A 23,457-nucleotide genomic window follows, 5' to 3' on the forward strand; every position below is an offset into this window, starting at 1 on the left:
TACGTTTTGTTCTATGATATCATCTTCATCAGCTAACGTCATTTTTTTGTGAGTTTTGAAGCATTTATGTCATTTAAAAAAGCACATAAAGCCTTTTATAATTCATAAAGGTCATGTTAACTGACTGATATTATCTCATAGAACAAAACATATATAAGATCACCTAAGCCTGTGTTAACCTCTGACCTTATTTTCAGCGTTTATTCCAAAACCCTATTCTATCCCCATTAATTTCCCCCATAGGAATGGTTGAACCAACCAAACGTAACTCATTCCCATTTTTTAGGACTACAAGCTGGCGAGCTCTATTACAGACCCAGGCTCACTGCCACAAGTTCTCTAAGTCTGTGTCCCAAATAGCACCTTCTTCCCTACATAGTACACTACTTTTGACCTGAGCCCTATGGGCCCTGGTCAAAAGTAGCGCACTATATAGGGAATAGGCTGCCATTTGGGACAGACCCTAAGTCTCCCAAGAGGCTGAAGACTTGGAATGGACATAGGAAAGGTTGAAAAACAGAAAATCTGATTTCTGTAGAGTTTGCTCATATACTCTGACTTTCCGGGTTATGTTACATGCTGCAAACCATTTTACATTCCAGGTAGGAACACACACGAAGAATGTATGTTTTACGTTGTTTACTGTGTATAGTTCTGTATGTAACCTGTCATATGTATATGTATAAAAGCATTTAACACATAACCATTTCACTGCAGCTGCTATAACATCTGCCAAAGTGTGTACGTGACCAATAAACTTTGATTTGATAAATCCACACACATACACACACACACACACCCTATGACAAATAATAGGGCGATAAGACAACCTATGAGTATTTCAGCAATATTGAGCAATCAGTAACTGCCCGAATAAGTCAATGACCAGGCAGTGTGTATTAGTAAAACCACATCGTTCAGAGCTGCACGTCCTTCACGTCACCACTGTGCTCTGCCCTGGCAGGATCCTGCACAGAAAACAGGCAAAGCCCAATTCCAGCCTTCCCCCTCTCTCTGTTGTTTAGGTGGGCACTGTTCTACTTTCTCCCACTCTCTCAGGCTCTCTCCTTCTCCAATCACCTCTCCGCCTCTCTCTTCCCCCTCTCTTTTTCTCCCTTTCTCCCTTTCTCTCTCTCTCTTTTCCACTGGACTGGTTTTGCTGTTCTGCTCTAAGCTCTGTGACTGCTGTTCTTTGCCAAAGACTCGCTGTACTAGATGCTGTAATGACCGGGGCCCAAAATTCCTCACCACTGACCGTCTATTTTGTGTGCCTGACCCAGATCGAGAAAAGGACTGTGTTTGAGTGGGTCATTAATACACAACGAATGTATTATCTCTGTGCAAATTTAGGCCCATGAAGTAGAGAGGAGATTCAGCAACACTTGTAGAACAAATGGAATGAAATTTTAAAAAGCGAATTTATTGCAAAGAGTAGAAACAACGCGTTTAGGCTTGTTTTTACAGAAATAAGAAGGAATTAGGCTTTGGCCCATGGAAAGGTCTGGAAAAGGAATCTGACCAATGTGTGCTCTACATTACTGATTTGTTATTTTTTTCCTGCCCACCCCGCTCTCTTTCCATCACTCTCCTACGTACACTACACCATACAATAAAAAACAAGGGTATGTTTTATAGTCAATGTCCTAACCAAACTCAGTGCTAACACAAACTCAACCATTTCCTTATTTCACTCTTAGGAATTCCAAATTGGCTAAATTGATCAGTCTGTCTATCTGAACAACTTCCTACAGCTTGGCCGAGCAACATTTAAGTTAGTATAACGGGTTCATTGTCTCTGTATATGGATAAGAGCCATACCAGAGAACGAGAGAGAGGGGTTGGGGAAAGGGTAGAGAGGGTGAGAGAGAGAGAGAAAAAAGAGAGTTGTTTTTGAAAGCTATTTTCACTAATTGTGACTAACTCTCGACAGAGTGGAATACTGATATGAGTCCCCCCCCTCCCTTGGCCTGACCCCTAGGAGTCAAAGGCGCTCAGAGACTGTGTGAGAGAGCTGTCACGTCTTTATGAAATTAGCTCGTTCCCGTGAGTGCAGGGAAAGCTGTTACAGCCAGCCAAACACACCCACGCCAGTCAGAGGGTTTTTGCTACAGATTGCATGTCTGGACTTGCAGCAGAGTCCAGTGAAAGGCTTCTGTTATGTGTGGCCATGGGTTTGCAAGGAAAGCCTCAATTTGTTGGCAGCACCGCCACCCTCTCCTGACGTTACCACAGAGCAGGAGCTAAATAGAGATCTGTGATGATGGAAGATCATGAGAGGTTTTAAAAATAGAAAGCGATATGATTGTTTCAATAGAGAGTCGTTCCATTTCTCTGTTCTATTCCGGTGCCTTCAAACATGAGGTCAGAGGAACAAGGTAACTGGCAGTATCAAAGTGTCAGTCAAATAGGGGACATATTTTCAGATATACTGAAGGAATAGAAAGCTATACTGGCAACACTGAAAACTAAGACTGCTCAAAGGTTTTTACCAGAGAGTACTTCAGACTCAATTTAGTACCACCTTATCAATTAGTTCATTGCTGAGGACAAAGGGGCCCCATAAATGTTGTGTTGTTGCCCGCTACAGACGGCCAAATCAGTCTGCTAATAGAGGACTAGTAAAGGCCCAGTGCACTTCTTCTGAATCTTCCACGTTAGAGTTCACGCTGCGGATGTCGGCTCAATCGGAAAATGACCTTTACATTTACATCGCGCCTTCTGTAACACTTCACGCAGGCTGGGGAAAACATGCAAAATGACTCTTCTTGACAATCAGTAGTTTGTGTGCATGCATGTAGGGTGTATGTATGTAGGGTGGGTAGTGTGCACCAAGCCAACAAAGCCTGTCTCTACATGTTAACGCTTTGGGAAAAATAACATGCAAATTGTAAACTATACTGAACAAAAATATAAACGCAACATGCAATTTGCAACACCAACAATTTCAACGCTTTTACTGATTTACAGTTCGTATAGGGAAATTAAACCATTTAAAATAAATTAATTAGGCCCTCATCTATTGATTTCACATGACTGAGCAGGGGTGCAGCCATGTGTTGGCCTGGGAGGGCATAGACCTAGACACTTGGGAGCAAGGCCCAGCCAATCAGAATGAGTTTTTCTCCAACACAAAAAAACGTTACTACAGACAGAAATACTCATCAGTTTTCCGGGTGGCTGGTCTCAAATGATCCCGCAGGTGAGGAAGCCGGATGTGGAAGTTCTGGGTTGGCGTGGTTACACGTGGTCTGCGGTTGGGATGCCGGTTGGACGTACTGCTAAATTCTCTAAAACGACGTTGGAGGCAGCTTATGATAGGGAAAGGAACATTCTATTCTCTGGCAACAGCTCTGGTGGACATTCCTGCAGTTAGCATGCCAATTGCACGCTCCCTCAAAACTTTAGACATTTGTGGCATTGTGTTGTGTGACAATACTGCACATTTTAGAGTGGCCTTTTGTCCTCAGCACAAGGTGCACCTGTGTAATATGCATGCTGTTTAATCAACTTCTTGATATGCCACACCTGTCAGGTGGATGGATTATCTTGGCAAAGGAGAAATGCTCACTAACAGGGATGTAAACAAATTTGTGCACAAAATTTGAGAGAAATAAACTTTTCGTGCGTATGGAACATTTCTGGGATCTTGTATTTCATCTCATGGATCATGGAAACCAACACTTTCATGTTGCGTTTATATTTTTGTTTAGATGGTGGAAAAGGGCTGAGTAAGACATATAGACTGCCATGGGCATAGCTGTAATGGATCCATACAGTCAAAGTATTCAGTTAGCCTGCATACATTTATTAATGTATACATGTACAATGCAAATACGTGTATTACATGTCAAAATCCATTTGAGAGTCCTACTGACTACCTAGCTAAATGCAGAGAGCATTAGTATGTAAATTAATTCAGGGCTATATGACATGACCTGATTGACGCCTACAAGTAACAGACTTGACATGACTTGGGTAACACCACAGAACAGTATATCTCTCTGTAGGCACACAATCTCTCTAAGCACCTACAATACTATATGGCATGATTTGCCTGCCGTCTCTTATCCTTATCCTGGAAGCATACTTCCAAAGTTGTGGCAAAAGGGCTTAAGGACGACAAAGTCAAGGTATTGGAGTGACCATCACAAAGCCCTGACCTCAATCCTATAGAAAATTTGTGGGCAGAACTGAAAGAGCGTGTGTGAGCAAGGAGGCCTACAAACCTGACTCAGTTACATCAGCTCTGTCAGGAGGAATGGGCCAAAATTCACCCAACTTATTGTGGGAAGCTTGTGGAAGGCTACCTGAAACATTTGACCCAAGTTAAACAATTTAAAGGCAATGCTACCAAATGCTAATTGAGTGTATGTAAACTTCTGACCCACTTGGAATGTGATGAAAGAAATTAAAGCTGAAATAAATCATTCTCTCAACTATTTTTCTGACATTTCACATTCTTAAAATAAAGAGGTGATCCTAACTGACATAACACAGGGAATTTTTACAGGGATTAAATGTCAGGAATTGTTAGACTGAGTTTAAATGTATTTGGCTTAGGTGTATGTAAAATTCTGACTTCAACTGTATGTGTGTGTGTGTTTGTGTGTGTGTGAATGCTCGTCTACTCTTTGACAAGAGACAAGACAGAGATTAGCTAAGCCTCATCAGGTCATTGAATATTTTTTTGGCCCCTCATAGTGACATTACTGGACTAATTCCATTATTAATTCCACTGGATTAGTGTACTAGACCGGACTAATACCATTATGGCAACCCTGTGAGTGATGATGAGATAAAGACACGTCGTCTCAATAATGTCTGGTCAATAAAGGTTAATTGATAGCAGGTGGCCATGTTTATTTTGTTGGGACAATTGTTTGTTATCAAGGCCGGGCTAATCAGTTGGCTAAGAGTTATTTGTGGTTGTGGGTTGATATGTTATCTTGTGATTTGAAATGTTGATTCTAAGAAGTAATTCCAAACAAACAAATGCCTAGGCAATTAAGACAAAGCTGATGTCTAAAAGCTGTGCAACTACAAGATAGCAATTAAAAAATAGTAAAATATTTATTTAATTCTCTCTCTCTCTCAGAGCTCCTCAGCTCCAGGCATGGGTGTGAAGGTACTCAAGTGCTTCTCCTGGTACAGACGCTGTAAGGAACGATGCAAGGCTAAACAGTGCCCCCCACCTGCAGGTGAGAGAACTACAGGCTTCCACTCCCATTACATAGTACTTTATGCATATAACAGTTATCCATTGCATTACATACGCTATTACATACATTATCATTATGTCAGAATAACTTCCCAAGGCTGCACTAATGATTATCAAACACATACCGTGTATTGGAATACATGTTGAAACAAGTGATCTGATATAACTAGGAATGTCAGAGTTAGGTCGTGTTAAAGAAATGCTTGGGGCTCTGCTAATAGTAGTCCATAATGTCAACCTCCCAGTACTATAACTGTCAATCAATCATTTGTTCATTAATTCCACCCATAACTTCATAATGGATATTCTCCTCTATTAGATGTTTATATTATTAGAATGTCAAATCAGTGCATGTCATGTTATATTTGCATTATATTAAAGATGCCTGAGGGATCATTCATACCATTAGCTATGTTAAATATCATTATCAAATCATCCCATACAATGTAGACATGTAGAGACATGCCAAAGAAAAGATTCTAAAACGTTGTGTGCTAGCGGTTCAATAAATCCGCTGTCTTCTCTCTTCGTCGCCTCATCTTACGCCATCTCGCTCCGTCCCTCCAGTCCCCAGAGAGGAGATGAAACCTCGCCTGTTGTCTATGGTGTCGTGTGGTAGCCAAGGTGAGGGCGTTAGCAGCCTGAGTGGATCCCAGATCTACTTCTCCACCAAGGCTCGCCTCTCCTTCAGACACCAGATGGACAGCAACTTCAACGCAGTGGACGCAACCTGCTGAGTAAGAGCAGCCTCGACAGCCTGGGTAGTGTTCATTAGGCATCAAATGGAAGAATATAGACTGAATCAGGGAAGGACTACCTGGGCTTGTCCAATCATCATCATCACCACCCCGAAAAATGAACTCTCACCCCTCCACTATGGCAGCCATTATTCTAGCTCAACAGAACGGGGCAGAAGTTGAATGTGAAGGACTGAGACTTCACCTACTCAGTGGTGCATACATACATGGTTCTCAACTCTCCCTTCGGAGGTGACTGTGAAAGGAGGAATATATCACAGCAGATTGAGTTCTTCACTACAGAGAAAGACTGAATGCACTGCTAATGTAGCTAGTGGAGGTGGAGAAAGGTATCGGAGGAATGTTTACAACGTTACCATACTAAGTGCGTTATTTTCCTTTTATTTTTTGAGATGGGCTTTTTCTGCCCACCCTTTTTATTTCTACGTTCCTTTTTTCCAATGTGTGTGTTGGGGTGTGAATTACTGGGTTGGTTTGGTCTAGGGCCAGGTAAAAGACCACAAACTGCAAGACAATAGTGTCTTTAAAATACTACCTGGTGAATATGATTTGTATTTGTATGAATTAGGGATCCCCATTAGCTGCTACCAAGGCAACAGCTACTCTTACTGGAGTCCAAACACATTAAGGCACTTAAATCACACATAAAAGATAAAACGGTACATCATATAACATTATTACACCGATACATATCTACAATACAAAATGTATAATACCACCATATTACAATGTACGCGTGTGCGTAAGAATGTAAGCACTCCCAACTTTAAATACAGGCTTTTTTTAAATAGCCTGACAGTGTCCTCACTTGCTGAGAAAAACATGGTAACTAGATTTGATCGGGATTAGCTGATAAAGACAGTAAAGAGTTCCAGAGTTTGTGCCTTTTTTAAACTTCATTTAAACATTTCCAAAGCTCTGACGAAGGCCTTGAGGCCGATCCGTAAAGCTTAATAAAGAGCAGTGTGCAGGTTTCTTATTTTTTCCTCATTTTATTCAGCGGTTACCATGCACCTGCAACAAAGATAGCTCAGATGTGCGAGTGCCTTTTGAAACATTTCCAAAGTGAAATTAATTTTGGTGCCGGCTATCTTCTAGTAGTGCCCTGCCTAACTGACTGAGTCTACACTTTATTTGGCAGCATCGCCCTCTCCGTCTTACATGCAGCTTTGACCTTTACTGACTTCGAATGAAATCTTCTGGGGAACATCAATGACGTGACCAGAAAGTCAACAGATGCTTCACATACTAGTTTAAGGACAATAAAACAACATTATCCCCCACGTCTAATTATGTTATGTTTGTAGAAATCTATGTTCTAGATACAAATTGAGAAATAGTTGTATGAGTGATGATGTAATACTGGCACTACTTCTGCAGATTTGGTGAGAAGAATGTACAGGGCATTAAAGTATTCACACTCCTTGACTTTTTCCACATTTTGTTGTTACAGCCTGAATTTTAAATTGATTAAATGTAGATTTGGTGTCACTGGTCTACACACAATACCCCATAATGTCGAAGTGGATTTATGTTTTGACATTTATACAAATTAATAAATGAAAAGCAGAACTGTCCTGAGTTGTCTTCAAAGCATTTGAAATAACTTCAGGAATACAAACAAGTCACAGACATCCCGTGTGCAATAAGTTCAACTTTTTTTATGACTACCTCACTGTACTTCACACATACAATTATCTGTAAGGTCCCTCAGTCGAGCAGTGAATTTCAACCACAAAGACATGGGAGGTTTTCCAATACTTCACGAAGGGCACCAATTGGTAAAGGGCGGGGGAACAAAATGAATATCCTTTTGAGCATGGGGAAGTTATTAACACTTTAGATGGTGTATCAATACACCCAGTCACCAACTTAGTTGACGGAGAGGAAGGAAACCACTCAGGGATTTCACCATGAGGCCAATGGTGATTTTAAACCAGTTGGAGTTAAATGGCTGTGATAGAAAACTGAGGATGGATCAACATTGTACTTACTCCACAATACATTTAAGTCATGCCGTACACTTTCAAGACGATTTAAGTCAAAACTGTAACTAGGCCACTCGGGAACATTCAATGTGGTCTTGGTAAGTATCTCCAGTGTATATTTAGCCTTGCGTTTTAGGTTATTGTCCTGCTGAAAGGTGGATTTGTCTCCCAGTATCTGTTGGAAAGCAGACTGAAATCAGGAAAACCTTACAAATATATGATCCAGGTTTCAAAGCTCTTAGAGATTTACCCAGAAAAAGACACAGCTGTGATCGCTACCAAAGGTGAGTCTAATATGAATTGACTTAGGTGGTTGAATACTTATCTAAATCAGAATATTTTAATGTTTTGTTTTCCATTAATAAAAAACATTGTTGAAATTTTCTTCCACTTTGACAGAGTATTTAGCATATTGTTGAGAAAAATGACAATTTAATCATTCCCCTTTGTAACACAACAAAATGTGGAAAAAGTCAAGGGGCGAGAATACTTTCTGAAAGCACTGTATGCAATCCCCAATAAACGTGACAAACATTAATGATTTGCCCAATGTTCAACCATTGGAAATCAAAGATCCCAACATTTTACTCTATTCTTGTTGTAATGGGAATGGCCGAAATGTACTAACAAAGTATTAATACAAAAAAATTGCATACTAAATATTTTTGGGGTGGGTTCATTTTGCAGAGATTTTTCTTTCAACCTTATTTATTACAAAATATCGTAATTGGTACAAAAAGACGAACTGAAGACAGTCCATCAGACAGACGACTTGCTACATGTTGTTTGGTTTGCAAATGACTCCGTCTGGGTGGCACTTCCTAAAGCGAGCCAAAATCTCAGGGTCCAAGAGGTATCTTAGGTGCATGCCCTCCAATTGATTAGCAAGAGTTACCCTGAGAGAGAGAGCGAAAAAATGAGGCTTAGAAAAATATCGACATACAGACAGATACCTAATACAATAAATACAGAGACACGTACAAGTTGGGTTGGACATTGTGAGGTCTGCCAAAGAGCTCAATCTTCTTGGTACCAGGTGAAAGTATCAATCATCCCACAGATCTCATTTGGCTTGTGGTTGATGGAATGCACCTAAGATAGGAGAAAGAGAGAGGTAGAGACAAAGAGAGGGAGATATAGGAGAGGGTTGAGTTAAAACATTCAGGGCTCTCTTGGGATGGGAATGTAACATCAAATGGATTCAATGTGTTTGACCCCTGACCTTGGCCACAATGACATCATAGTCCAGCCCTCTGTTGAATCCCTGGGGGCTTTCCGTCACACCTACCTGAGGAGAAACGCACATCAATACACTTTTGTACACACACACACCATAATAGCAGTAAATACACACAACTGACTGCACCATACTGCCCATAGCAGAGCCCACAGACTCAGATAAGAGGTATGATGCCGCACAACATATCACAATACATACCAAAATCTCTGTAACTGGTCGGTCTTCAACCAAATTATCTCGTCAACACGCTCATAGCTACGAGAGAAAGCAAGGGGATGACCCACAGTCAGACTGGGCCAATAAGTAAATCAACTGTCACAAAGTTTGATGGATAAAGAGACTTACCCCAAAAGACACACATTCTACACACAACTCCATAGCCCTAAAGGAAAGAGCTAGGGAGAGACATGGAGATTAAAACAGTCTATTGTAAATTCTAAGTGAAAGATGTCAATCAAAGCACCAATCAACATAATCCAAAATCAGGAGTTTAAGGCTTCTATCATTAACCAGCTCTGTCAGACCCTTTCTGCTGTAGTGCATGTTCATTAGCATGTACTGGTCTCCTGGCAGCTGATTGGTCGATTAGTAACACTATTCCACACATCTGATTGGTAGAGGTACCTGACTGTCACCCAGAGGAAAAGGAAGCGGTCGTCCTGGAGGAATTGGGTGTGGAGCTTCCTCATCTCGTTGTCCGTCAGAGTTCCATAGGGCAGCCCCATGTGGATGTCCCAGGGGGGGGTCGGCCATCACCACAGATAACTTTCCCAAGACGCGGATGCCACAACAGATCCACTGTGAAGGGGGAAAAAAACGGATCAAACCGGGTCAGGCTGGATCGAACTGCAGCATCAGACTGCCTAAGAACCACATCTGACTACTTTTGGAGGTAGCAGACATAACTATGTCGACAGACATTTTCCTAATGTCTCCCTTTGGCGATTCCGAAAGTATATGAATTTCAGAAAATCCAAACCTGTAGAGACGTGTACCAAAATAAAAGCCTGAGTGGTTGATGGGTGACCCCCCACACACACACTTCACTCCAGTCTCTCCCTCCTTCCTTCTCATAAGCCTCCCCCTTTCATCTCCCTGCTTCCCTCTATTCCTCCCTCTCACCTGAGAGGGGAACAGTTTCCCCACGTTGCTGTCTTCTTCCCCCTGGTATAGTCCCACCTCCATGTCCCAAGCTTGGGAACCCATAAGACCCCCCTCTGCCTCTGGAGGCTGTCGATCTCCTAGTGCACATATTTACAGGTGTCCATGTGGAAACAGGTGCTGAGGAAAGAGCAGTCTTCAAGACTCTCGTCTGTATGCTTGTTGATGATGCGTCAGAGAGGGTAGAGAAGACTGGGCTTAGTCAATAGGGTAGGACAAAAAAAAAAAGAAGATAGATCAGCCAATCATAAGACACATAAGTGATTGAATGAAGAGAGCTCCAATGAGAAGGGAGAGAGCGCTTAGAGATTCGATCAGCACAACAATCCTTTTGTGGAGGGGATGATTAAATGAAGTATAGAACGAAAGATGAAGTCAGAAAATTGGGATTTCTTGATTAATAAATCAAGAACAATACATCTTTGGGAGAGTATTTCTAAGACTGTGTAGCTGCATTGACCGGAAATACTGCTTGGTGCAAGCCTGGGGTGTGAATCCGGACAGCAGACACTCCTTTTTGGTCCCGTGGCCACAGAACTCCTGGACCTGAGCGTGACCGGAACTTCTCAACAATGGACTGTTCTTTAGCTGTGCTGGTGTTCAGCAGCTCCAGATTCGCTCTGCTCATCTATAACACACACACACACTTGGGTTTTGATTTCGCCATTGACTGTGTGTGTCCCAACGTTGGGCAGTATAAAACAGTTTGTACTGTTATGGTTCAAACTACACCCAGGCTATCCCCATCTATTTCCCTTCCCTCTTCCGGGTTCTACTGTAGCTTCTTGCTCTGCTGCTTCTTGGTGGATTTCTAGTTCAGCAGGCTCTCAATCTCCATGTCCAGGTGAGGCGTCTTCCCCTTCCTGGTCCTACCCTGTTTATCTGCCCCGCCCATTTCTCGGCCAGCCTTCCAATCAGAGGGCCGACTAGCTGGAAGGAGGAAGCCGGTGCCAGTCTGATGGAAGAAGTGGGCAGAGGGGAGGGTGGGCTCTGAAGAGGAGCGGAGGAGCCTTTTGGACATTTATGGTAGGCTTGGTCCTCTGCTTTCCACTGGGGCCCCATTCTGAGCTAAGGCCCCACCCCCAATCATGGCCCAGAGTTGTGTGTGTGGTCCACAGAGATGACTAGTGTGGAGGAAGAGGTGCCCATAGACGGCTAGCTTACTTCAAAGAGCTCCTGGACAGAGACCTTGAGCAGCAGACTCTGGATGCAGCCATGGGTGATGGGCGCTTAAGACTGGAGGAGAAATATAAAAGACAGGGATAAGAGAGAGGAAGGCAAAGAAAGGAAAGGATAGGAAATGGAATGTCAATGTGATGCAGTCAGTCAGTGATGGCAAAGTGGCTTATGAATGTCATAGCAATTACTCTTATCCAGTCTTCATTCAAAATTAGCAACAGCATGTAACGCATACATTGAGTGTACAAAACACTAGGAAAACCTGCTTTCTCCATGACAGACTGACCAGGTGAAAGCTATGATCCCTTATTGATGTCACTTGTTAAATCAGTGTAGATGAAGGAGAGACAGGTTAAAGAAAGATTTTTAAGCCTTGAGACATGGGCTGCTGGGTTGTTCACGCTCCACAGTTTCCCGTGTGTATCAAGAATGGTCCACCACCCAAAGGACATCCAGCCAACTTGACATAACTGTGGGAAGCATTAGAGTCAACATGGGCCAGCATCCCTGTGGAACACTTTCAACACCTTGTAGAGTTCATGCCCTGACATATTAAGGGAGTTCTGAGTGCAAAAGGTGGGGTGCAACGCAATACTAGGAAGGCGTTCCTAATGTTTTATACACTCAGTGTACTTTCTATTGTTGTTCTGTACTCGTCTATGCAAATATAGTAGACCTTGGTCACAGGGATCACTGTTGAGCTCATCAGTGATGGTCAGATGAATCAGTGGGCAGTGAGAGGCTCAGGTCAGACCGATATCCCAGGAGTCTCTCCTCTACTTCAGCCTCTTCCTAGGGGGCTCTGGAGGGAAGTTCACTCCATGCAGCAGCCTCTTCAGCATTGCTGCCTCCCACCTCTGAGAAAAGATAATCACCAAGTTGTAAATCACATTGGCAGTAACAACAGTGCTTATGCAGACTAAGAGCTTTGCTCACTCACAATCACTAGTATCTGGACCATATAGCGATGGGTCCACAGACAATGCACCAACATTAACATTACTTTTTATTGTCCATCTTCCTTTCCACCTTTTGCTAGCTAGTTAACATTAGCATAAATATACCTGCAGCTAGCCAGCAGATGCAACCCGCTGATTTACAGCTGCACTAGGGTCGGACAGGCTTCCTGTGTAGATTAAGACACAGTGGAGCTGGTGTGACATATAGCTTGGAAAATGTACCTCAATCCCGGGATTAGAAATGCGTTGTATTGGATAGCAGATGGTTTATGGGCTCCTGACAAATTCTGCTATTTTGTTCGTTTTCCAAAATGGCTGATGTGGTTTATGCTACCTAGCATGAGGACAAAAAGGAGTAATTTGATCTTCTCAGTGTAACAGTTGGGATAATGGGACAATTCGGAGGACATCCATCCATCCCTGGATCGAGATACATTTTCTGAGCCATATCTTTCAAAACTCTGCACGTTGGTTTCCAATAGTTTGCACAGCCACATAAAAAAATGGGCAATATTAAAAAAATTCATGAAATTGTTTTTGTACTTTTTGGTCTTAATTTAAGGTTGGGCATACAGCTAGCAGTGTGGTTAAGTTTAAAGTAAATAAATCCAACGTATGCACCACACAGAACGCACTGCAACTGCCTCTGCAACGGACTGTTGCAAGCGTTACATTGGAAATGCGACCTGCACCGAGTTGTGTGGGGTCTTTCCGCAGCCTCTTCAGTCTCTCTCGCAGAGAATACTGGTACTTCCTGTGTGCCATGTATGCGACATTTTGAGTCGGAGCTTTCGCGAAAATAAATCGGAAACTAAGCAAGCAATATCACTTGCGTGCATGACACACGCTTCGAACACACCGACTGCGTTTTAGCATCACTGCTGCATAACATTTTGCGCAGCTAGGCAACTATACTGATGCAGGTACCTTTTGCAAATGGTCGCATGCGGTTGGACACATGGAGGAGAGAATCCTTTTCGCAGTATCCTCAAAACCGTGTCTTTTTGACACAACTGCTGACAGCTACAGGGACATAAACACAAAAAATGCTGCTTGGAGACAAGTGTCCACGATAGTAGGATTGCCAGGTCAGTTTAGTAGTGAGCTTGTGCTAGATGTGGCTAGTTAGTGTTAGCTAGCTTTCGGCGGGGCTGGTCCCGGCCCAACAGCGCGATCAAGACCACCTTCCTCAACGTTGGTCTCATTGTTGAAAGAGCCTACTCTGCCTATCTTGACTATTTATTATTGCATTTCGCTCCAAAACTGCATTTTGGAGGGAAATTATATTATAGGCTCTCACAATTAATTTGAGGATGTCATCGAATAAATAATATACTTGGCAAATAAATAAATAAAAAATGTAAAGAAATTATGCAATCAAACTGTTTTTATGTAATCCCAAATTTTTACTGAATGTGTGCAAAAAAAAAATCTACATTCATATTTTGCTACTTTCTTTCAAGTCCACTCATACAATTTGATACGTATGCACCACACAGAACGCACTGCAACTGCCTCTGCAACGCAATGCTGCAAGGCAAATGCAGCGTTCCATTGGAAATGAATGTACTTCTGGTGTATCGAAACGCAAAAACACAGTCGGTTTGTTCGAAGCGTGTCTAGCACAGGCTGCCGCGCGGTGAAACGCCGCTTCCCATTCATTTCAATGGAAAGAGGGCGGTGAAAAATACAAACCTTTCCCAACTTTATGCAAATCACCAGCAGCGACCGCTAGGCAATGACCAATCATATCGAGTGGCTCCCATGACGAATTTGACGCTATGCGACCCAAAGCTGGAGACTTTCTTCAGCAAACATGGCTGGAAGCAAATGTAATTGATTATAACGTCATAACGATGCAAAAAAACGTACAGTTGCTAGAAATATGTTAGTTGATGTAGAGACAAAGGACTATGCATTTTTTTTTTAATCATAAAGATAATTTACGAAAATCGTGATTTAGCAAGTTAGCTGACTAGCTAACGTTAGCCAGCTTTATGATGTTGTGACATGAGTATGAAACAACCAGCAAACCAGGCAGTCATCTTGTGAAACAGTGGATGTGAAGAATCTAGCTAGCTAAACATTTACTGCAAATTGAATGTACTATTTTGTAAGCTTGCCTTGCTTATAATTGCCATGCAATACAGATAGATTAAATAAAGTACTAGTTATGTTCTTGCTTATTGTGCAGTGAAGGATAAAAAATACCTGTATGCCTATGAATGTGTAGCTATCTAGCCAATCTGTGTATGGGCCCAAACGTTTGGTATACATATTAGTTCAGAACCTAGCTATGAACCTCAGCTATCATAGACAGTTGTATCAACTTCAAAACAGTCTGAATGACATTAATGAAGCCTATGGATTGAGTAGAATATAACTTTGTGCCAAGGACGCAAGTCATATTTACATGTAGTTATTACCATGCATGAGATCCTCACTTTGTAGCCTGTACATTTAATATATTCACTCATCATGTACTCTACCTTGGCAAATAAAGGTGCAGTTCAGGTATGAATGTCATATCCACTACCAGGAGTATCAAATTCCAGTCTTTGAATGATGCTGTATATGCATGTATGTATGTATGTATGTATTACAATTATACACTTCAACAGTGTTTACCAATCTTGGTCCTGGGACATCAAGGGTTACACATTGTAACTAATGGACTAGAAACAGGATTTAACTAATTAAAAGGCTGATTTGTAATTCATATATACAGAAATAGAATTTAAAAAACAGTACACTACACTTCCTATGCATCATGTAAATACTCTAAAACCGGTTCATGTCAATATCTAATGCCCTTCATCTGCATCTGATAAACAGGATAGGTGTAGTATTTCATCAAATGAGACTTAATTTCAAACCAGTAGATAATGTGAAACGCATTATTGAAAGAAGTTCATTATCCAAGTGTTATAAATACATGCAATATAAATATTATAATTACAAGTTCAATCTGTACTTCAATGCACATCTGTTGTGCATTATAAAAACAGATGAAGAGGTGTAAAAGACAGAAAGGGAAAGAGGTAAGAACATAGGAGCAGGGAAGGCAGCATATGATTAATGAATCACAGTGCAACCCAAATATTATCTCAGTTCATCACAATTACATAATAATGTCTCTAGTCAGCCCAAAGGTTATCTTAAAAGTGGGTGAGGTGGCGATGATAGGACTGCGGGTTGGCATCCTCTCACATCAAAACATATCTGCAGACAAGAGACAGATGGAGAGAGAGAGCATGTTTAGCCTTGTTTTTATTTTTTATTCTAACATTGTTAGTCATAATAATCAGGAGGTGAAATGCAAAACCGACCTTGGATCATTAACTCTGGCACTACTGCATCTCTATCTGTATTTCAATGTAAAGTATCTCTTTAATAATACTTCCTGTTGACCTGACCAAGTGACCTCTCACCACTGATCATGCTGTGGCCTCTATGTAGCCAGTTCCAATGCAGGAGGGGTTCAGCGACACAGCTGATATAACCTAGAGGATTTAGGGAGAAGAGAGAAGGATGAAGTTCAGGAGAGAGACTGTTATTGAGAAAATAAAGTAGTTAAAAGAGACTGTGTTCAACAGGAATCCGTGTGTGGCCTCACCTGGTGTCCACACCACACTAAGTGGCTGCAGAGTTCTTTATGCTGAAAAACATGAACGGACACACGAGGAAAAACAATATAGCGTAGTTATAGAAATAATGAAGTGTCTTACTATTCTCCATGGTTGGCCGTCTTGCCTATTCTATGAAGGTGGAAGGAGCCACATTACTGCGCAACACAATCCATCAATCAGATTGATACATGAGTGTGTCGGTGTGGGTTATCAATCAATCAATCATGTTTATTTTATATAGCCCTTCGTACATCAGCTAATATCTCGAAGTGCTGTACAGAAACCCAGCCTAAAACCCCAAACAGCTTATAGGGTGACTACTTGTTCTACATTTTTTAAATATGGGTGATTTAAAATAGCCTGTTTTGTTTTTGTACAGACATCACACCCTTACCTAAACAGCACCCTCAACTGAGAAGTAGAAATCAAAGGGAGAGAAATTGGGAACTGAATAACTGCAGTTGACATAGCTAAGTAAATGGAAGAATACTCTTATTGCAATGTGAATGGCTCTTAAAAGAGCCTTTGGTTGTGCATAGTGTAGTCTATGGTGTTAGAGAACAGCTTTTCGAAAAAGTAGGAGGTGAAGATCTCCCGCACACAGATTGCCTCTCTTGCTGCGTTGATGGACCCCATCCTTGAAACATCCTGCAGAGCAGCAGACTTCTCCCCTGGCACACGGCGGTGAGCTGCAGATTCACTCCTGGTCCTCGTGTCCATCCTCATGTAGTTATGCAGGACACAGGTAGCCTTCACACACCTGAATTCCTCCAGGAGGCAGTCCTAGATGGCCCTGGTCACCCAACCTTGCAGTGCCCTACACATTAACTGTAGGCAATCGTTTAAGGAATCTCCAGTTACAAGGTATCTGTAGGAATATGGAAGACAATGTAATTATTTGACTTTTACATCACCAGGTAATTGTGGATTACAATAATATCCCTGATAACAAATCATAACATTGGATTGATAGATGCATGGGCACACGCATGTGTAGTATGTGACAATAACAGGACCATATCAAGGATAGCATCATAAATTAATACATAAATACCACTTGAAGCTTGATGATGAGTTGATCACTTGAATCAGCTGTGCAGTGTTAAGGCAAAAACAAAAATTTGCACCCCTTTGAGTCCCCAGGACCTGGACTGAGAATCACTACTCTTCATTGGGACCTCTTCATATGTAGACAGACTTTCATAGCCCTCTTTATCTGAGGACAGAAAACCTCACAAGAAACAGACTAAATTATAGTCAAATTACACCGCACTGAATATTATGTTACTATTACCTCCATCTTCACTTCTAGGAATAGCGTACTCTCTCACTGGCAGTTGTGGCTGCTATCCTTTCACCCTCTTCCATGGCTGTTAGCTAACTACCTACAAATGCATTTGGAGTTTATTTTTTTACAGTGATAAATACATCAAGATAGCTAGCTAATATGAAGTTAGGTAACCAGACCTTCATACAAACTTGCAATGCTGAATTCTTGACGCACAATTGAACATGTTGACAGCACGCCCACAAGCGAAATGGGCGGCCTACACGGCACGCGGCGATTTACCGCTATCAAGTGTACAGGCTCGGTTAGTTTAGCGGGATTAATGTGGACCAATAGCTATGTGTGGACACGGCAACAACAATAAAATTAATGGTTCTCTCTTGTTTGCTGGAAAATCTAACAGGTAACTTTAAAAAAACATCATACTATTTTATTGCAAGTAGGATTTGTCACCTCGCAGAACTAGTTGAAATAATATGTTTAGGTTATGTTAGGTCGTGGCTATTTAAAATAAATAGATTTGTTAAAATGAGCAGAAGACGGATGTGTTTTAGAAAAGGACACATTTCCGGTTCGAAAGGGGATACTTCCGGCAAAACGCTTGTTTATGGTTCATGGTTCAATAACTATCCAAACTTAGATAGTTCATTAGTTAGCAATCTGCGGTAAAATAAATAATAATAATAATACAAACTTCGATTTAGTACATTCACTAATTAAGAGTTGTTTAGAAACTAATGTTAATTTTCTCCTGCTGCTGACCCCTCTTGGCCAGCAGGGGCTGTGTTTTCAATGTAGTTTTCTCGAATTCTTCTTCCAACAACCACTGGGAAAGATGGCGGAAGTGGAGAAGGATGGTGATCCTGCGGCTGAGAAAGATTACTTACAGATCTTAAAGGTATTGCAAAAAATAATGCTATAATCCCTACATGTAATATATTGTCATGAAGTTTCTTAACCTGACTATTTTAATGAAGGTCTTGTCTAAAGTTAGACAGATTACATCTTCCCTTTGATGGTAGCTTTTGTTTATTCCATGTGTAACTCTGTTGTTGTATTTATCGAATTGCTATGCTTTATCTTGGCCAGGTCGCAGTTGCAAATGAGAACTTGTTCTCAACTAGCCTACCTGGTTAAATAAAAAATAAAATAAAATCTAGTTAGCTCCCCTCCAGACTCGTTACTATAACAACTGACACCAACTGTCCTATTAATCGACCAACATCTGTTTGTGGTTGGTTTTTAGCTATCTTCAACCCGAGTTGGTTGTCTCTAAATCTGCCGAGCCATCAATTTTCTCTATATGTTTATGCATCAAGCTCCTCAGTTAGCTAGTTAACGTTAGCTAACTAGCTTTGGATGGTGTGCATCGTTCTTAGTTGCAATCTCTCTCCATCTTGGCTACTAAAGCTAACGTTAGACAGCTAGCCATGATGCAGCCAAATAAGTTAGCAAGCTAAACTTTCTGCGTCATCATACCTCATAGCCCAATATGTATTTTTTAAAGAGCCTATCGTTACTTCTTAAGGTCCAAGATCAGGACCTTATATGATACTGTATCTTAAGAGGTAGACTGTCTCTGGCAGATAAAGCAGCCAAATACTCCATCTAAACGTGAATCGAGTCTAAATTGTGATACAGTTTTAGAAACATAAAGCCCTTTTACTTTCATATCAATGTTTTAACCGGCTTTATCACAGTTGTAGCCGACAGTATTTTTCAGTTACAACACATTTCTGGCAGCCTTCTTCCATTACACAGGTGTCCGGGGGCATGCCATATAGCTAATTAGCGCAGGTAGTCCCTCGGTCTTCTGTCTGTCTACTGTAACATGGATAAACGATCTGTGGGAACACTAACCCTATGAAGGTGTGTATCAATGAAAACTTTCTCACTGATATGAAATATACGGTCCTTTGCTTTCAAAACCCTACATGCATGTTAATGTTCTTAACAAAACTCGCTCTTACAGAAGACGCCTTCTTCCAATAACTCTTATGTGTAATGTAATGGATCCCTCATTGCCAATGAGCATGCATGCACCCACTCATGCAAGGGTCCTAGCCTCATCAAGTAAATTTGCAGTCCAGTCCTATTCAGAAACAGATTGAAAAATCATATTCTTGTATCATCATCTGCCTCTAATCATGCATCTAGTTTCTTTCTCTGGTGTCAATACCATGGTATCAATACCAGTTTCCATCTCTGTTTCTGGGTCAGGAACTAGTGGATGAGTTGTATAATTTTCGGGATCATTACTTTGAGACTCACAGTGTGGAGGATGCAGGGAGGAAACAGAGTGATGTGGCAAAGGAGATGGAGAAGACTCTAACGAAGCTTAGGGAGAAAGAAGGTGAGATGACAGAACAGAAAAGGAAGGTGTGTTGTGATTTAGTAACTACACGTGTAAAAAATAATATACTGACATTTTGCATGATAGCTTTGAATCCATTTGGCATTTTAATGTTTAGCTACACACATTTTACTGCACTATTCAGTACTCACACTTGCCTGACTGGAGAGGGATGTCTTTATGCATTATTTATTCATCAATGACTTACATAACTAAGACTATTTGTGTCCACCCATCTCATCTAGTCTTATAAGCACTGTTGTCGTCCACCAGCCAGCTCTCTCATACAGTAGCAATTGAGCCTGGGGACGAGGTTACATAAGCACAGTGCTAACTGAGTTCGGCTTTGCCTCCATTTGATATCTAATATGTGGGGTTACATCTTCAAACACAAAATAATTCAATTGACTACAGAATAATCTCTGTCTTCTCCAGAGTCGTATAAGCACAGAGCTGAGTTCCTGCTTCTGCGGGGCCGCTGCCTGGGGGTGGCTCCAGAGTTTAGCACCACCGCCGAGGAGTGCCTGTCCAGGGCCGTGAAGCTGGAACCTGGGCTGGTGGAGGGCTGGAATATCCTGGGGGAGCAGTACTGGAAGAAAGGAGACCTGACCACCGCCAAGACCTGCTTCACTGGAGCCCTGCAGCAGGTTAGCAACAATACAGTAGTAATACATTTTATTTGCATAGCTGCGCGTTATTTAATTTATAGACCGCATGAATCGCAAAGCTCTTGAGGTTAACTGGAGAGCGCGATGTCAGTGTTGTGGTACTGTTATTGTGTTGAGAACAAAGTATTCAGTAGAGCCTTGCTGAGAGGATAACATGAATAGAATGCATGTAGTGTGCAACACTGGTTATAGCCTTAGTTCTACACAAACAGCTGTTTCTCTCAGCCTTCCAAGCCATAGCTCTTCCTCTCCCATTGTTTACACCTTTCTTTGTCTATCTCTTTCTTTTTAACTTCACATCTTTTGTTCACAAAGGTATCCTTTTATCCTCTATTCCTAAATCATTTACATTGACCTACTCCCAAACCAACCAACCCATTCCAAATCTGGCATAATTGTGCTGGACCACACAGGCCACAATATAATTATATATATATATTTTTTTACTTTTCATGGTTTATCTGGATTATCCTCATCCCATATGTTTTCTCCCTCCCTCCCAGAGTAAGAACAAGGTGTCTCTGCGCAGTCTGTCCATGGTGCTGAGGCAGCTACCGGGCAGTGATGAGCAGGGGAAGAGGGTCCTGGAGAGTGTGGACATGGCCAGGCAGGCTGTACAGCTGGACGTCACAGACGGCACCTCCTGGTGTGAGTATGATGGGTAGTCGCATAACAGATATTCACATTTCACATGGGGTTACTGGGGTGGAGTATGGGTACAGTTACATATGTTGGAGATGTGGATGGGTCTAAGCATGGTGGGAAATGATTTTGGCTGTAATTCACCTTCTCAAAAGAGAGGATAAAAGAACAGCAGTTTATGTAAATGACTGGTATGAGAATGTCTTATAGTGCTGAATATGAGTGGAACATTGAGTTATTGGTGTTTTTTGACAGACATCCTAGGAAACGCCTACATCTCTCTGTTCTTCACCTGCGGACAGAATCCACAGATGTCTCAACAGGCTCTGAGTGCCTACGCACAGGCTGTGAGTGAATATGTCCACACACGCACACCAAACTGGGTTGTTTTTACAAAAGCCTGACTGGACAGTATGGGCAAGTCAATTTAATTCTCAGGCAATAATCGTTGTTTAGCAACACTACATAATTCCTTTCCTCTCTGTTCTCTCTCAGGAGAAAGTGGACCGGACAGAAACCTCCAACCCTGATCTACACTTCAACAGAGCCACGGTAACACATTGTTTACATATTCTGATATGATTGTTACAATAGGCATGTGATAAATGAATTACATCAGAAAAATGCATGATTGTGTCCCCTCCTTCAGCTGTTCCAGTATGAGGAGATGTTTGGGTCTGCGCTGGGGGGGTACAGCCGGGCTGCGGCACTGGACCCCGCGTGGAAAGAGCCTCCAGAGAGGGAGAGGCAGCTGCTGGAATACCTGGAGAAACTCACAGCACTCACAGAGAACAAGGTAGGACAGGAGAACTACAAACGCATTTCTTCTTACCATTCACCGACGCAAAGGAAAGTGTGTTATAAATCACCAGTAGGTGGTGGCAGAGTACTATTCTTTCCCACTGGTTAGTCTGCTACTCTTTCACCCCTACAGGGGAAGGTGAAGGCCCGGCGCCTGCGGACAATGCTCTCCAACCTCAGCACGTCGGCCCTGGGGCCGTGCTCCTCCCCTCAGTTCCGCTCCCCCGCAGGCCGCGTTGGGAGCCTGGAGCCCAGCAACCTGTCTGCCCTGACACACGGCCACAACACTGGGGTGGCTGCCCTGGGCAAGGTGGTGTTCAGCCTGGCCTCCGAGGGACGCATGGCCTTGTGAGTCTACCGTCTAATGATAGAATTCTATCTGTAATGTGGGACCTGCTGTGCACTTTGTGTGTGTTTGCATAAATGTTTCTTTATGCATTTAAAGAATGATAGATAGCGTTTCGTGTCCCTTTGCTTAATTATGAATGTTTTTCTCCATACCATAGTGCATTCCCTTGGTTGAACATTAAGTTTTATGATGAGTTGTCCTCTTACTGTACATTCTCTATGGTGGATAGACAGTAATGTGACTGTCTCTCTCTCCCAGTACGTTTGGCATGGTGGACAGTGAGGAGACCTGCTGCGTGATCATGGTTTATAACACAGCAGACAGTTGGGGTGTTCTAATTGGCGACTCAGTGGTCATCCCAGAGCCCCAGGTCAAACGCCACAGTGTAGCCCACAACGACCAGGTCAGTCTCTCTCTGTCTCTCTCTCCAGCTAACATGGACCACTGCACACAACTTGTGATAGGAATGTTATAACATTGTGAAAACAAGTCGGTGTCTACAACAACATGCAGTACTTGTGCTATAAACATACACAAAGCATCTGACTAGAATACAAACTGTGATTGCACTGTCCAAAGATGGAAATCCTCTCTGTATTAGGTATGATGTTACATGATGTAACAAACGCAATTCTTGATACTCGCAACATTTCTGATTCTCTGATCTATTCTCTTCTCCCCTGTGCCTCCTGCAGACGTTTGACTTCCGCAGTATACGAGTGGACTCTCCCCTACTCCTCGTCGTCAATGGCAAGAGACAGAATGTCCAGGCTCAGACTGCAGCCTCCGTCAGTTACAAGCCCCAGAGTGAATGAGAGGAGGAGGAGGGCGGCGGAGGGAAGAAGCATGATGAGCGAGTGCCCGTTTTTTCAAAATGTTTTCATGTGTGAGTTTTGTAAATAGTATATCCTTGTTATGTTAAAGTCTTTAGGAATACACTGTTTGTACATATTTATAAATATTTCTTTGTTTTTTTTGTATTTTGTGGGAGGGAGGCTGAAGGATTTTGTAAATGACTGACTACAATATGATATTTCATTACGATGACAATGGTGTCAGGCTTATGTGTTCAAGACATTAAAACAAACACCCCCATTCCCCAAATATTGTGTCTTTCTCCAATGTGGACATGATTTCACATGCATGCTTTATATAGTTCGCAGGTCGAAGTTGCAAATGAGAACTTGTTCTCAACTAGCCTACCTGGTTAAATAAAGGTGAAAT

At 42.0% G+C, this 23,457-nt stretch overlaps 1 protein-coding gene and 1 pseudogene across 3 annotated transcripts; one reads left to right on the forward strand and one right to left on the reverse strand.

The window, feature by feature from the left end:
- Positions 1-4,391: 4,391 nt before the first annotated feature.
- On the reverse strand, positions 4,392-11,427 carry LOC129864701 (N6-adenosine-methyltransferase subunit METTL3-like; annotated as a pseudogene).
- A 6,768-nt stretch (positions 11,428-18,195) lies between these two features.
- On the forward strand, positions 18,196-23,337 carry LOC129865471 (tetratricopeptide repeat protein 5-like). Of its 3 annotated transcripts, none has more exons than XM_055938307.1 (11): positions 18,238-18,318; positions 19,164-19,289; positions 19,641-19,773; positions 20,209-20,420; positions 20,945-21,089; positions 21,339-21,430; positions 21,579-21,635; positions 21,733-21,879; positions 22,018-22,232; positions 22,492-22,636; positions 22,929-23,337. In XM_055938307.1, exons 2-11 carry the CDS (start codon positions 19,284-19,286, stop codon positions 23,046-23,048), a joined length of 1,272 nt encoding a protein of 423 aa, XP_055794282.1. In that variant the 5' UTR covers positions 18,238-18,318; positions 19,164-19,283; the 3' UTR covers positions 23,049-23,337. The 3 variants fall into 3 exon arrangements, with proteins under 3 accessions (XP_055794281.1, XP_055794282.1, XP_055794283.1); XM_055938308.1 differs by having other exon boundaries at positions 18,269-18,318; positions 19,182-19,289; XM_055938306.1 differs by lacking the exon at positions 19,164-19,289 and having other exon boundaries at positions 18,196-18,318.
- Positions 23,338-23,457: the final 120 nt, after the last annotated feature.

This window comes from Salvelinus fontinalis, chromosome 11 (genome assembly GCF_029448725.1).
Source record: "Salvelinus fontinalis isolate EN_2023a chromosome 11, ASM2944872v1, whole genome shotgun sequence".
NCBI classification, from domain to species: domain Eukaryota; kingdom Metazoa; phylum Chordata; class Actinopteri; order Salmoniformes; family Salmonidae; genus Salvelinus; species Salvelinus fontinalis.